The sequence below is a fragment of the Taudactylus pleione genome, unplaced genomic scaffold, assembly GCF_031769625.1.
Source record: "Taudactylus pleione unplaced genomic scaffold, aTauple2 ptg001126l, whole genome shotgun sequence".
NCBI lineage: Eukaryota > Metazoa > Chordata > Amphibia > Anura > Myobatrachidae > Taudactylus > Taudactylus pleione.
In genome coordinates this window covers 1,130,645-1,146,723 of record NW_028285527.1, presented here as the reverse complement: position 1 = coordinate 1,146,723, position 16,079 = coordinate 1,130,645, and the positions used below count along the sequence as shown (strand labels likewise).

The window sequence follows — 16,079 nt, the reverse complement described above, 5'->3', positions numbered from 1 at the left end:
TTTGGGAGTTTTCGGGTTGTCTTTACCTGTTACTGCTGATTTCACCATACACATATCACACCTGTCTGAATCTGATTTTTGGACTTGTAATTTTGGGGTAGACCATTTTGGGGGGCTTGGTTTTTTCGGTGTAATTCTGCTTTGGGCCACAATATTAAAATTTTTGGTTAGCTTGGTTTGGCTTGTTTTTTAATGTGGTTTCATTATTGATGTATTAATCCCCACACTTTTCTAACCCAGAGAGGAACAGAGGCATATGGCTGAATTAGCCGGCTGTGTGGGCCGTATGCGGGAACACGTCATCGGGCTGCTGATGGTCCTTGACCATATGTCGGTCCTCCTTAGGAACCAGTTTTAGGTTTTTTTTTTGTCAAAATATAAATAAATTAATATTTTAAACTTAACGTTCTTTCTCATTCCTTGTTTCAAAATCAGAGATTGTTTACACTGACATAAGTAGACTCTTCCAGCAAGGATTTGCAATTATTGTCACTAAGATTGTGTGTTGGATTTTTTAGGAAAACAGGCACAAGAAACACCTAACAGTAACAATCTGATTTCCCTTTTTTGGTGTTGTCAAAATTATATATTACTACATTTTACATGTTCCTATTTGGGGGGCAAGCTGTTTAGGCCGATATTACGAAGCCAACTGATTGTACAGGATTCCTTTGGGTGTTGGTTTTGCCCCAGAAAACATCTTACATTTTAGCTCAACTTGCGTCATTACTGGATTACCCCTTAGGCAAATGTAACGTGTGTGAACCTGGTTACACTTGCTTGTAATGGTCAAAAAAAGGAACAAAATTACACTCTCCAGACATATATTCACAACATAACTAAAATAACAAAGTGGTCTCTCACAAACAAAACACACAGTGCTAATCATAAATACAACACATACAAAAAATTTCAAAATATCACACAAAAAAACAAGAACTGGTTGACGAAGGACCATGCCAACATGATTCCACAAATGTGGCGTTGCAATATGGGTTCCATAATATATTCCCAAAGTTTCCACATGAAGGTTTTTTAAGGGTAGCAGGAAGTAGTCATCGTTGGAGTCCCAAAGATTATGAAAACAAACAGAAGATGGAGAAAGAACAAAAAAATAATTAGATGTTCTTAAACAAACTGTACCACATTGGGTCTAAACACTGTTGTTTTGACAATAATTACCTAAAATATCTGGCCACCACATCATCGCGTATGGCCCCCCCACATACTGACCTCCGACCTCCGACCTCCGCTGCATTGGTACACCACTCCTTATGGCGATGTTGTGAAATATCCCACACAGGACCACAATTTTCGAAACCATATCCGGCAAATACATGAGCTCGCCACCAGAGCGGTGGAGGCATCTGAATCGGCCTTTTAAAAGGCCGATACAGCACTCCACCACTTGCCTGGTGGCTGTAAGTGCGGCATTAAAATTACTTTGTAGTCCTGGTGTGGGAGCCAAATAAGGAGTGAGCAGCCAGGGCGTGCAAGGGTAGCCACTGTCTCCTGTGAAAAAGAAGTGACAACATCAGGATCACCGTGTATCAAGCTTAACATTGTTATGTACTAAAGGTCTCCACTTACCCAGAAGCCACGCATCACCAGCTTGTAGGTTGGTTAATTTGTGCCATATTCCTGATTGCCGGATGACGAATGAGTCATGTGCACTTCCTGGTAATTTTGCATTCAGGGACAGGATCTGGAGGGAGGCATCACATACCACCATTACATTCAGGGAGTGATAGTGTTTCCGGTTGCGAAATATGGCCTCCAGCCATGCTGGAGGCTGTAGTGGTATGTGAATACCATCCACAACCCCTATGATGTGTGGGAAGCCAGCTATTTGGTAAAAATTGGCCTTGGCCACACTAAGGGCACCCATATCCAAAGGCATTTGAATAAAATGATGGAGGTGCTTGAAAAGTGCCTCCATCACTGCCCTCAGGATCCGGGAAAAGGAGGATTGTGAGATGCCCGCCACTATTCCCACCGTTGTTTGAAATGATCCTGAGGCACAGAAATGTAACACCGCCATGAATTCCGTAAGTGGTGGTATTGCTGTAGGACTGTCAATTTGCCGCTCAAGATCACTCTCTATTAATGAGAGAGTGTCTATGATGATTTTGAGAGGAAGATGGTAGCGTCTTAAAACCTCATCATCGGGCATTCCAAAAAGGGTGACATGTGTTCTATATATCTGGGGTCTTGCACGCCTACGATGCCTACGCCTGGGACGAGATTGAGGTTGGTCGGCTTCTGGGAGCATGGCCAGAACAATCCGACCCAGATCAACCTGAAATGGCAAGATTGGAATGTAAGGCTTTTTAACCCCCCAAATAAATAGATTTATACTTAGCTTGATGATACCATACATTGATGCTTACATGCCGGGGTATTGTCATGATACGTGCAAACTGTAAAGAATCACAATATAAAAATACAACAATTTATGCTGGGCATTTCTGTTTCAAAATTGGGTGCAAGACAAAACATAAAAGGGGAGAAACACACATTTGGCCAAAGAGCCAAACGACATTGCGCAGACTACCTCAAATTGGGGACAAATGTAATCAACAAATGCTAAAGGGAAAACACAAACAATTTAACGGGTCTGAATAAGCAGTTAAAAATGCGCTAATTAGTTCGCAAATACCAGTCACAATAGAAGCAGTTAAAAATGCGCTAATTAGTTCGCAAATACCAGGCACAATAGAAACAGATAAAAATGCGCTAATTAGTTCGCAAATACAAGTTCAAAAATACACAGCTAGAAAAACACAACATTTTAGAAACATTTCTGACTAAGAAAAACAAAGGTTACAAGTGTAAGGTCCAAAAAAGTTGCGTAAATACAAACATGAACATTTACTAACCAAGTGAAAAAATGAACTTACCAATAGATAATATATAAGTTTCCGGATCAAAAGGTCTTTGGGGCAGAGCCAAAAAAAAACCTAACAAAGATGAAATTAAGAAAAAATAACGTTAAAAAATTCAGGAAAAGAAGGAGACACAAATTGAACAAAAGTTAGACTGCAAAAAAACTTACCAAATAAAGAAACGCCAAAAACACAACCACCAGAAAAAATGCGAACGGAAAAAAAAAAAAAATTTAGCAAACAAAAACTACTCCCACCAACGCCAACTCCAAAACCCGCCAACAATCAACTCCGACCAACGTAACCTCCAACAATCAACAAACGCCACCTCGACTCGAGACGCCCCAAGCCATAAATAGTGTTTAGTTTCCCGCACAAATTAAGGAGGGATCAGAGGAACGCACAATCAATGATGCGGCCGAAAAATAAGGACGCATGTATAAATACGTCACGAGCCAAACCAAACATTCTGGTGTATTTCTTGTTTTGAGCTAAGACATGGCTACAGACCAGGGAAACAATGGGCAACAGTCTGGCGGTAAGTATTTCAGGCATTTGGAAACAATGATTAATTTAAAACATAATATAGTGCAAGTTGTGAAGTTTACAATTCTCAACATTTAAACAAATAGGTGAGGAGGATGACATGGAAGAGGCTGCTGGGCCCAGTATTCCGGCCAAAGCTGGCAAAAAGAAAAGGCAGCCACAATTCACAAGAAAGGAGATGGAGGTTTTGGTTCAGAAGTGTGTGGACATCCTGCCACAGGCAGACAGGAATATGAGTGCAAGCCAGAAGTGGAGAATGTGGGAGGAGGTAGCCGTTGCTGTCAATAGGGTGGGTGATTATGTCCGTCTAGCCCGGGATGTCAAACGGCGGTAAGTAAACACTTGACCCCCCCTAAAACCAAAACCCATTTAAAACAAAAGGATAATGGTTCCAATTTCACCCACAGATGGGCCGACTTCAAATATTGCCTGAAGCAAAAACTGGCGGACAGGGCTAGGCATGCAAGGGGGACAGGTGGGGGTCCCACCCCTGTGTCATTGGAGTTGAATGATTTAGAAGAGCTGTCACAGGGGTGTGTGCAGGCTGTGGAGGTGTTTGGCGTGTCCAACATGGATACGGACATGCCAGGCTTTGCGGCTCCTCATGTTGTCCAAGGTAAATATTGTGATGTCACCAACTCTGAAATGTTATTGTGCCAATATGTAGATTCTAATGTGACTCTTTTCTCATTTTTCCAACAGAGACACAGGCGGATGAGTCTGCTCCAGAGGGGAGCCTTGGCCGCAGAATTTCTGCTGGCTCTGCAGGGGAGGAACCAGTACATCCGGCTGAGGACCCTGCAGAAGCCAGTCCAGGGCAATCCCCCTCGCAGGCAGTGTCCCTCCTCACAGAACTCAATTTTAAATCAGATTTCCATACGGAGATTCTGCAGAGGATGGACGCCAGTCTGGTACGGGTGGCTGAGGCCCTGGAGCAAAATGCTGCGGCCAACGTGACCATTGGTCAGGCATTGGCGGAAAATACCAGGGCCAACATCCGCATCGCCAATGCCCTGGAGCAGCTCGTTCGCCAGCACATGGTGGAGCCGACCTCCCTTCCTGCCGGAACATCAGGATCCTCCACCTCTGGCACAACATCAGCCAATCCTCCAAATGTGCCTAGCCCTGTGCCTAGTCCAGAGGCCACAACATCTGCGTCTGGACAGGCCAGCCCGATGACATCCCGGACCCGGTCTGGTGCCCTCCCTCCCCCAGCCAAACGGGGTAAAAAACGTTGACAGCACTGGCTACTTTTCCCACACTCCTTCTGTGCTTGCCCCATATTCCTTTCTGGCCAAAACTTCCCTCTCCTTTCTTGTGAATTGTTTTTAATTTTTAGCTTTACGTTTCAAAAAACTTTTATGTTTGCACAATTATTAAAATTTTTGGAATGAACACTGCAAAAAATGTTTGTGTAAAATATGTGCATGAAATTTTTTTTTATAGCAATAAATGTGCAAAAAATTTACGACTTTGTATTCTGACATTATTGGAAAAATGGTTTACATTTAATCCTGGCCCACAAGGCAAAAACGCGTAACAACAACATTTTACATGAGAAAAAAAAAGGGCTCTATAAGGAACGTTTGAAAATTTATATAAGGATGCAAATTCACCAGGCAAAAGCAAAATGGCCAAAAAAACACAAACACGATGACAGTATTGTTACAATAGGCCAAAAAGAAAAAATTAACCCCAAAATAAACCCCCACAAATGTACGCAAATTGATTGTGTAATCCTGACATTAGCAGCTATGATTTCCACCTGCGTACGGTTTTGTGCTAACCCAAAAAACTGATTTCAAAACACATACCAAGCCGGTTTTCAATCCAACACTAATTGTTTTTCTGACAAGCCGTGATTAATCGATGCAACATCGTGGAGTGCCGGGACGGAGGAGAAGGCCATCGCCAATGTGGTCGAGTAATCCAGACCCTAAGCTGTGCGAGCATTTTGAAGGGAAAGAGGATCATCCAGTGACGTATGAGTTGGTACGAACACATTTGACGTTCGCATCTGATAATGTATGTACGCCCCAAAAATGCCTCGCCACGCCTGCGTTTTTCCATCTCCACCCCCGTCAACGCCCAAAATCGCCCTGTTCTGTCAATCACATTTGACATGTCACTTCCTGTACGCTATTTGACGAACGAGACAGAAAAAGCTCGCAATCTGCCGTACGCACATGCGCAGTGTTACACCGACGCATGCGCGGTTACTCAACATCGGAACGCAACGAGCGTACTGCTGTTAACGAACGGCTCTGAATCAGGCCCTAAGCTCCTGTCAGCTCTATAGTTCATATGTAGATAGCGAGGATTAATTTTTCTCAACTTATTTCTTGCACATGCGCACAGAGGTTCTAATCCTGTCAGACGGTCTCCGCTTTCTATGAGCATCTCTGAACACTCTGCAAAAACAGCGTCCGCAAAGAATTATGGGTAAAGCCTCGGATGCCGGAGCTGCCCGCAGGGACCACAGAAGAATTTATTTACTGAAAACGAACGGAAAGTTATAATTACCCTTCGTTCATAAATAAACATTGCCATCTGAGATAACATGCTGAAACGCTATGAAACGCTAAAAAATAGCACTTATATGAACAAACCCTAAACATACATAGCAGGATCAGTTATTTAACGTCGCTAATGAGTTTAAACAGCTGAAACTTATTAGTAAATGGAACCCTTAATTAGTGACTTGGACAAGGGCCAAATTATGATGGCTAGACGACTGGGGGCCTGATTCAGCAAGGACCGCAGTTGTAAAGCTGCACACAGGCTATAGATATATGATGTATGCACACAGGCAGGGCCGTTTCTAGGGCCGGGCGACCCGTGCAATCGCACGGGGCGCGCCTCCTCCGACCCCTGCTGTAGAAACAGCCTGTGAACTGCTGGGCGCCTGCTGAGATTCAGTTACCAGCGGGCGCCTGGCAGGGCAGGGCAGAGCAGAGCAGCCGGAGACGGAAGCTCCGGCTTCCGGCTCCCCCAGTGTGCACTATGGGAAAGACGTCATGACTCATGACGTCTTTCCCATAGTGCAGAGGAGCAGCCAAGCGGAGCGGACGCCGGAGGGGGGCTTATGGTAAGTATTAGTGTTTTTTTTATTTGTGTGTACACGCGGCTTTTACTAGGGACAATACTTGGAGGGGGGGCATGTCTGCGGGGGGAGGCACTACTACTGGGGGCACCCGGGCACTACTACTGGGGACATTACTCTGGGGGCACTTCTGCTGGGGGAAACACTACCACTGGGGGCACCTGGGCACTACTACTGGGGACATTACTCTGGGGGCACTTCTGCTGGGGGAGACACTACCACTGGGGACACCCGGGCACTGCTACTAGGGACATTGCAATGGGGGCACTTCTACTGGGGGCATTGCTTAAGAGGCACCACTACTGGGGGAATTACTCAGGGCCCAGGGGCACTACTACTTGGGGCTTTACTACTTGGGGCACTACTACAGAGGGAGTATTACTATTGGAGGCATTAATACTGGGGAATTTATACAGGGGACCCTACTATAGGTGGCATTACTATTGGGGGCAATACCACTGGGGATGCTACTACTGGGGCACTACAACAGGGACCATCACTGTTGGGGACATTACTGATGTGGACATGACTACAGGGGGCACAAGACTATAGGGGGCACTACTAATGGGGTCATGGCATAGGGGGCACCACTCCGGGGGGCACTACTACTGGGTGCACTGCACTACCACTGTGGGCACTGCATAAGGGGCATAAATACAGGGGGCACGTGTGGTTTTAAAACATAGTTTGTGGTTCTGGCTTTTCCAATATATTTTATGTGGAAGTGGTTTGTTGCAGTGTAATCCCTAAGTGGCCTTTTCAGTGTATTTTATGTGGACCTAGCTTATTACAGTATATTTTATGTGGATCTGGCTTGTATCTTCAATGTGCTGGGCTCGACCCCCAACCTTACTAAAAACGGGTGTGATACTTCTGCAAATGTCACACCAAAGTCATGCACACACAAGTGCGGCGTGGGTTTGTGACAGCTAGGCCACACCCCAATTTTTAATGTCTGTCTTTCTTTTAACTACATATATTTTTCAGCGCTTTACCTCTGACAGGTTAGCCACCCCTGGGCTCAGTAGTCACAGCAGCTGACATTCTGTGGTCTTTCAAGACAACGCTCCCTTACTGTGGTACCACACCCCCCATGATGAGGTCACGCCCACAATATTACTGCTTCTTGAGGGAAAGGGGGGGGGCGCATTTTGACTGCTCGCACTGGGAGCCTCAGACCCTAGAAACTGCCCTGCACACAGGCTATAGATATATGATGTCTGCACACAGGCTATAGATATATGATGTATGCACACAGGCTATAGATATATGATGTATGCACACAGGCAGCTTTGCAATTGTGATCCTTGCAGATAATGGTAATGCAGAAGCGGGCATCACACCTCCTGCTGCATTGCGTATCCAAGCTGCATTTCCCAATGCAGCAACGGATACTCTGCAGACCATTGGCCGGCTGCGTGACCCTTGGTGTCCCGCAGCCGGCAGCCGCAGATTAGAGTAAGAGCCAGAAAATCTCCATCAGCCGACGGAGATCCTGGCCTCTTCCCTCCCCCCCAAAAGTGGCGACACGCCTCCATTTCGGGAAACGGAGGCCATCGCCACCCCCCTCCCCTCCCACAAACGCCAGCTGACTGTGACAGTCTGCTGGCAGTCTGCGTGCAGGTTTGCAGACCCGTTCTGCACTTGCGCAGAACAGGTCATACATCTGCGCAGATTTCCGAACATCGGGAATCTGCATGCACTGCTGAATTAGACCCTGGGTCAGAGCATTTCCAAAATGGCAGGTCTTTTTGTGTGTTCCCAGTATGCAGTGGTTACTACCTATCTAAGGTAGTCCAAGGAGCTACTGTAACACAAATTGCTGAAAAAGTTAATGTTGTCTATGATAGAAAGGTGTCAGAACACACAGTGCATCCAAGCTTGCTGTGTATGGAGCTGTGTAGCTTCAGAGCAGTCAGAGTGCCCATGCTGACTCCTGTCCACCAACAAAAGTGCCTTCAATGAGAATCAGAACTTGACCATGGTGCAATGGAAGAAGGTGACCTTGTCTGATGAATCACATTATCTGTTACATCATGTAAAAAATTGTTCCCCAAATCTCATTCCGATCGAGCATCTGTGGGATGTGCTGGAAAATCAAGTCCAAGTCATGGAGGACCAATCTCACATCTTACAGGGCTTAAAAGATCTGCTGCCAACGTCTTGGTACCAGATACCTGATGACACCTTCAGAAGTATTGTGGAGTCCATGCCTTGACAGGCCAGAGCTGCTTTAGCAACACAAGGGAGACCTATATATATATATATATATATATATATATATATATATATATAAAAGTATATTCATATCTCTGTCAGTCATCTAAAACCATTATGCACATTTCTGAATAAGTCATGCAGATGTTAAGATGTTAAAGAAACGTTGGTTATTGGCGTTAGAGTAGTATGAAGGTGGGCGCACAGCTATAGCTATATCTAATGAACAGTCATAGGACAATGTATTAACCTGACATCTGAGCCCATTGTAGCAGGAAGTCTGGGTGCTATCCCTTTCCCTATTGTTACACATAATCATATGACAAATGCCCTAAATATTACCAATAACTCATCTCAATAATTATTGGGGAATAATGCAATTTGCCCTTTGCATATATTACTTAAAAAGGTCATATTTAAACAAATAATACATTCTCTCATATCTCTGCCCAGAGACCTCTTACAAATAAAAAAAAAATTACAAACTTTTTATTAGTTTTTGTTAAGATTAATATACAGTAAATGCTGACTACTTTTAATGTATAAATTAATAAATCAGATCTCAAAGTACTTCAGGTCATCATATGTCGGCCCCCGCCATATCCCGCTCCATGGGGTTGTCAGCCGCATCGTCAGGTTGAGCTGCATGTAGGGACGACCTGATGATGTGGCTGACGACCAAATGGGAGCCGGCATAGTGGGTACACACTAAACGATTTTGACGATATGTCGTTCCGATCAGTAGGAATAGGGCATATCACCCAGCTTAAGGGCTCTTATTCCTCATATAATTCAGTTATACAGTGAGTGCTGCATGTCTTTATCATACTGGGCTAGTAGCTCTGGAAAATAGTGTTAATGACAAACTCCACATTTGTATTTGTACCAATAATAACTATTTATTTGAGAAGCAGCCAGCTGTGTGATAGGCACAACATATTATAGCAGGAAATATTATTATCAATTACAAATCCCCGAGGCTAAACTCAGTTGATGGCTAAATGAATATTAGTATCAAAATGACATTTTAATATATGTTAAAATATTAAATATAGTTAAACTTTGCAATAAGAGTTTGTTAAAGTCTGGTACTGTATCTAACAATTTACTATTCTATATTGTGAGTGTGTATTATAAAGTGAATTGTTATGTCAGGTTTCTCAGTTTGTCATCATCAACCTTTCAGTTACTAAGATCATTTGTGAGTAGGAAGATAAAATCTAAATACAGCTATACATTACCATTGTTATATTATCACTTTCCTATAGTTGTAAACACTGTAGGACATAAAAACCAAATTGTCATTAAAATGCCTAAGCCTTACATCATCCTACAGTGATGACAATAGTCATTAGTGTTATCCTGGGAGGTGTCTGCACTTTCCCAGAAATTCCCCAGCACAAAACCTGAACCTGTTTCCTGGGTGTGAGCTGCTCGTGTAATGCCCACATGCACAGTATCAGCACCAGGATATATAAGGATGTACTGTATATATTTGCACGTTCACATAAACATCCCTTCAACCAACACAGAATTTGCCATCACCGAAGAAAACAGTCCTCATAATTTTAAAACATATCTTACTTCAAGATGCTTTCTGCAGCTGTTAAAGTAAGTACTATATGTAATGTAAATATGTCACTTTTTATTTTTGAAAACTAGAAGCTTCACAACCACGAGATGTATTCAGAAATTTTTCATGTTTACTAAATATGTTAAAAGTACATTCAATATTCAAATTGTTACTATTGTTTTGTATGTGTATTATAATTATTGTATTTATATATTTTGTTCACTATTGTATTCAATGTTATGTATAATTTAACAATATCAATTTTGCATTTGTAATCGGTACTCCTAAAACAGGAAGACATTTTTTTTTATTGAAAATGCAATTTGAAAAGAGTAAAATATATTAGATAATTACACCCTAATATATTTTATAAAGTTTTATAATTTTGCCAAAGTGATATGTAATAATGTAAAGGTACAAAGCTTTAAATATCTACAGTATGTAAGTAGCATGGAACAAAGAGGCAACTTAAAATAGCTAATAAACTGATGGTATCAATATAATATTTAAACAATATAAATGAAAGCGTATAAGCTTTAGTTCATACATAGACTGTGTAAAGGGTAGCTCCCTCTGGTGGATGTAACAAGCAGCACAATGTGATAAAGCTTCATAGGACACGGTTACAGTGTTCAGGTTCAGGATAAGACCGTACATTGGTTAAAGTTGAGCTGTCTATGGATTTTACAGCACATATAATACATTAATGCATGGTATTTTCAAATAGTATTTAAAATATGGAAAGGCTTGTTTCACAATTAGATAACATAGGTGTTAAAATTGAACTAAAATAAATAATGTATGTACTTACAACATTTCTATCATTTCTATCATTCTTAGAACACAAAGAAACTTCACCAACTATCAAGGCACATCCACAAGTCGACTGCGAAAGGTAATTATCCAATATATTTTTTTTATGTTTCCACTGTAACTGGCTTTGAAGTTAAATTGGTGATCACCCTACTGAAATCAATTTATAAATACAATTGGGTGACACAGTTATGGTTCCAAAGAGACATTGGGCTATATCACACAACTGTATAATTTCTACTAAGCATTAGAATTGAATAAAAAACAGGGTAGATACTGTATTATATTGAAGCATTTAAAAGGCAGATAGACATATTTTGGAGCCCTTGGATGAATTTCATATAAATAGGGTTTCATCTGATTAAAAAAGGCACCATTTCACAGGAAATGAGAAAATGAGTACAAAAAAAGAAATATAACACAGGAAAGTCAGAAACATTAATGTGGTATGTCTCTTATCAGTGGATGTAGGACACCAGGTAGAAGAATCCGTCACCAACAGTTTTGCATCATTCATCCATGAGATCCGCCCCGATCACCTCTCTGATATTGTGCGGCACAGAAGTAAGCGCATGATCCTGGACAGCATTGGGGTCGGACTGGTCGGCAGCACAACTCATGTCTTCAATATCGTGGTGAAATACTGCCAGGTAATAATACATGGACATGATCTGTGATATTGTATATTTTTAGTTGGAGTGGTGGAATAAACTTATTGCCAGCACCTTTTTATATGACTATGTTATATATTATTATTATTATTATTATTATTATTATTATTATTATAATTATTATTATTATTATTATTATTATAATTATTATTATTATTTTTCATAGACACACATATCCACAGATCAGTAATCACTAACAATAAACTAGTAAAATAAAGTGAATTACAAAGAAGTAAATAAACCTGAGCCCCTTGCTCTGGGCACCAGAAGTCCTGGACCTGATCTCCTTAGTTACACAAGTTAATTAGAATATGATTATTTAGAATAGCTTTAAATATTGACATCATATTATTACCTTTTTTCAGGACCTATATTTTTCAACATATGGGAATTCTGCCCTTTGTTCTGTCTATGGACAGAAAGGGTTAAAGCTCTCTCCGACCCTGGCTGCCTATGCCAATGGAGTTGCTGTAAGTAGACTTTATTATAAATAAAAATAAAATAATATTTATTATATAGCTGCTCAGTCCATCTAATCATTTCCCTGTCACCATAGGTTCACTCCATGGACTTTGATGACACGTGGCACCCTGCCACACACCCTTCTGGTGCCGTGCTTCCTGCCATCCTGGCACTGTCACAGATACTGTCACATGGCAGAAAGATCAGTGGTGAGGAACTGCTGATGGCTTTCAATGTAGGGATTGAAATACAAGGAAGACTTATGGGTTTCTCCAGCGAAGCAAAGAGCATTCCTAAAAAGTGAGTACTTAGGAGCTCATTTTAACCTGGATGCAACTCACGTTCGCTTGTAGCTGGCTGATTTTTGCTTTTTGCGCATGCGTATAAGATGCAGTGCGTGTGTGCAAGCCAGTCTTAGTGATTGGGAATCGGGCGCTCGAAGTACATAGACTGAGCGCCAGAGCTGAAACTAGACTTTTTGGTGCCCTGTGCCAGAAAGAGCATTGGCGCCCCCCTCATTTTTCAAAGGGACATAATGCATCCAAAAAAGGGCCAGGGAAGAGATAGGAGAGGCCAGGAGATGCTGGGGATAAAATAAGATGAAGCTACAAGCAAGAATGATAATAAACAGATATTTGACAGGCCCAAACAGCGCCCCCTGACCTGTGGTACGATGGCACCGGCCGCACTACCCTAGCTACAGTCCTGCTGAGCGCTACTTTGAGTGACAGATAGTGCCGTTTGTGGGTGGTGTCAGAGGAAGGTCTATGAAAACGGGGGGGTGGATGTGTGAACGCAGTGTGCTCTAACGGTGTTTCATGGGTGTGCATAATTAGCATGGAAGCGTTACTGTACACGTCACCTGGTTGTATTTCAGCCTGCAGCCATCGCAGTGCTTGCGGCAGGGTAGGGTTACCTCAAGGGCTATGAGCAGCTACGATGGCTCTCGATGTTACTGATACTACATACTCTTCCTGGAGATGACGTGTGCTGCGAAGGAAAAGGGGGCGTCTTTAGACCGGCGTGCGTTCACTCTGCCGTCACTCTCTAAAACATAGAAGGCATCCTTAAGCCTCGCTGTGCGATCGCGGAATTTGCATATCCTGACCCTTACGGCTGCGAAAGTGCGCTGCGTTGCGTCCAGGTCTGAATCGCCCCCTTAGTCCCAATGGTTGATGAAATGTACTTCCTATTATGGTACCAATTATGTGTTTACTTGTATAAAGAGCTACATATTTATTATGGTGGCTAAATTGTAAAGAATAAATGCATATAAATGTTTGTATACATTTACACAGATTCTAATTGCAAACTGGGTATATAGAAGCTTTTCAGACATCAATGTATATTTAAAGTCCCCCTTTGAGTATATGCTCCATTCAGCCATTCTTCCCCAGGTCCTTTTTAGGTGTTCTATATAACTGTATCTATAGTGTCCAGAACCACCAATTAGGAGTTATAATTCCTCAATTATTTGCCTAAACTATTTTGAGGTCCTGTCTGACAAATTCAATATTGAATGCAGGGGGGAGCGGGTACAGACAACATGGGTCTCTGTAGGGGCAGTATTACATGGGACATGTAACCATGCCCCCATGTGATGCTGTGATCATGCTCCCTGTACAAGTGCTGAACCTCTGTGTAGGCAAACGCAATAGGTAAATATTTTACCAGGGGTGTAGACACACTCCCTCCAGTGGCCACACCCACATGTGGTCACAAATGCGCCAGAAGTCCGGCAGCCCTGTGCAGCACTCATGGAGCTCAGCATCTGTTTCCAGCCTATGCCAGGATTGTGTCTATAACTATTAACACTATCTCTGTAACACCAGACTCTGCTGAGCTCCTGTTTGGCATAATCCAGATCTCTCTTGTCTGTCTCCATCTGTTCCTCTTTCTCATATTCCCCGGCTCCTGCAGGTTACACCACAACTCATCACCAGATCTTAAATCACTCAGATCCTCACTCTACACTCACACTTACATATACAGTATATATATTATATATATGGCCATGGGCAAAACAAGGACACTTTTCTTAGAGCTTGGGCACTATAAGGCAGGAACATCTCACTAAAGAATACTGTAAATATTATTATATAAGATAATTTGTACATGTTATTGTTACATAAATAAATAATATAATATTATTTTCTCACTACAGATTTCATCCACCGTCTGTGGTTGGCACCATGGGAAGTGCTGCAGCATCAGCCAATCTCCTCTCATTAGATAAAGAGCAATGCACTCATGCCCTGGCAATTGCTGCCTCCCTTGCTGGTGCTCCTATGGCAAATGCTGCCACCCTGGCTAAGCCCCTGCACATTGGCAATGCCACTAGGTTAGGTCTGGAAGCTGCTATCCTGGCTGCTAAGGGAATGGAGGCCAATACACTCATACTTGATGATGTGCCCGGCTGTGCTGGCTTTAGTGCTTTTTATGGCGATTACCAGCCTAAGCCATTATCTCCCCCAGGAAAACATTATGAATTTCTTCTGGAGAAGCAAGACATTGCATTCAAGTCTTTTCCTGCACATCTAGGGATGCACTGGGTCGCTGATGCTGCTGCTTCAGTTAGAAATACATTTGTCCAACAATATGGCTCATTCAACCCATCCGATATTCAGTCTATTGTTCTTAGAGTCCCAGTATCCAAATACATTGACAGGCCCTATCCAGACTCAGAACACCAGGCTCGCCACTCTTTCCAGTTCAATGCCTGCACCGCACTCCTAGATGGTGAAGTTAATGTCCGTTCCTTCCATGAAGACACCATGTTCCGTAATGAACTCCAGAATCTCCTGAGCAAAGTGGTGGTGGAGCATCCTAGAGATAATGAAGCCAACTTTGACAAGATGTACGCAGAGGTGGCTCTGCTGCTGAGAAATGGGGATGTGATTATAGGGAAATGTGACACTTTTTATGGACATTGGAGAAAACCCATGAGCCGGGAATCCCTGCTGAAGAAATTCTCCTCCAATGCCCGACATGTCCTGCAGGAAGACCAGGTGCAAGGTGTAATACAGATAGTAGACAATCTAGAAAGTGTCAAAGACAGCTCCCTACTGCCACTGCTACTCCAATAACTCATATAAGAATTATTATTACTCTGTTTACAAGAATTCTAAAGCGGGACTTTAGTATGTTATTTATGAATCAGGTACTAGTATTTATGACAGATGACAGATCTGTCGAATATATGACACGAAAATCGTACAATTAAAATAGTAACAAAACAACTCAAAATCTCTGGTCTAGAGCAGTCTGATGTGTCTAGTGAGGTTTGGCAACTTATAGGTATATCGCAAGCTCGATATACTGTATCCTGGCTATATCAATGAAATTAAGGACCTGTATTGATGGTGAATGCAAGTCTATTGCTACCAGTTCAGTGTCATGTCAGCGACAGGTACAGTCACCCCTGTGCACATGTGACATCCCTCTCCGCTATGTTGCTGAGCTGTAGTATGCTGGGAGAATATACTGAGTGGTAAGATGTACTGTTAGATCTAACTATTTCATTTATTTCTAGGAGCAGATGCTCTATAAAATAAAAGTTTTCTTTGTTAGTTCACTAGGAAGCAACAACATTAATAAAGCACGAAGCACTTTGTGTCACGTGCCTCACATATCTTACTGGATCCTAATGAATTAATAAGCTGAACGTTGTTCAGGCCAACAAATTGGCTACCTTTAATAAGTGTAGGTGAGGAGCCCATTAAGGAAAATGGGCAATGATGGGTTATAAGATTTCTCTTGGCCTCTCACACACATCCTATTATATTTGGTTTATTTTGCTTTTTTAATAC

The 16,079-nt window shown here is 42.4% G+C and overlaps 1 protein-coding gene across 1 annotated transcript; it reads left to right on the top strand.

Annotated features, from left to right (window-relative positions):
- The first annotated feature begins 10,274 nt into the window (after nucleotides 1-10,274).
- On the top strand, nucleotides 10,275-15,356 carry LOC148453605 (cis-aconitate decarboxylase-like). The gene is made up of 6 exons (XM_088461943.1): nucleotides 10,275-10,362; nucleotides 11,165-11,219; nucleotides 11,600-11,787; nucleotides 12,174-12,278; nucleotides 12,365-12,570; nucleotides 14,435-15,356. Exons 1-6 carry the CDS (start codon nucleotides 10,342-10,344, stop codon nucleotides 15,354-15,356), a joined length of 1,497 nt encoding a protein of 498 aa, XP_088318069.1. The 5' UTR covers nucleotides 10,275-10,341.
- The last annotated feature ends 723 nt before the right edge of the window (nucleotides 15,357-16,079 follow it).

What these genes read in the sequence shown, in the direction of transcription:
- LOC148453605 (XM_088461943.1), top strand. Translation starts at nt 10,342, where the DNA reads ATGCTTTCTGCAGCTGTTAAA. An exon ending in CCACAAGTCGACTGCGAAAG is followed by an intron (nt 11,220 to 11,599) that starts GTAATTATCCAA and finishes GTCTCTTATCAG; the next exon opens with TGGATGTAGGACACCAGGTA. An exon ending in CCTATGCCAATGGAGTTGCT is followed by an intron (nt 12,279 to 12,364) that starts GTAAGTAGACTT and finishes CTGTCACCATAG; the next exon opens with GTTCACTCCATGGACTTTGA.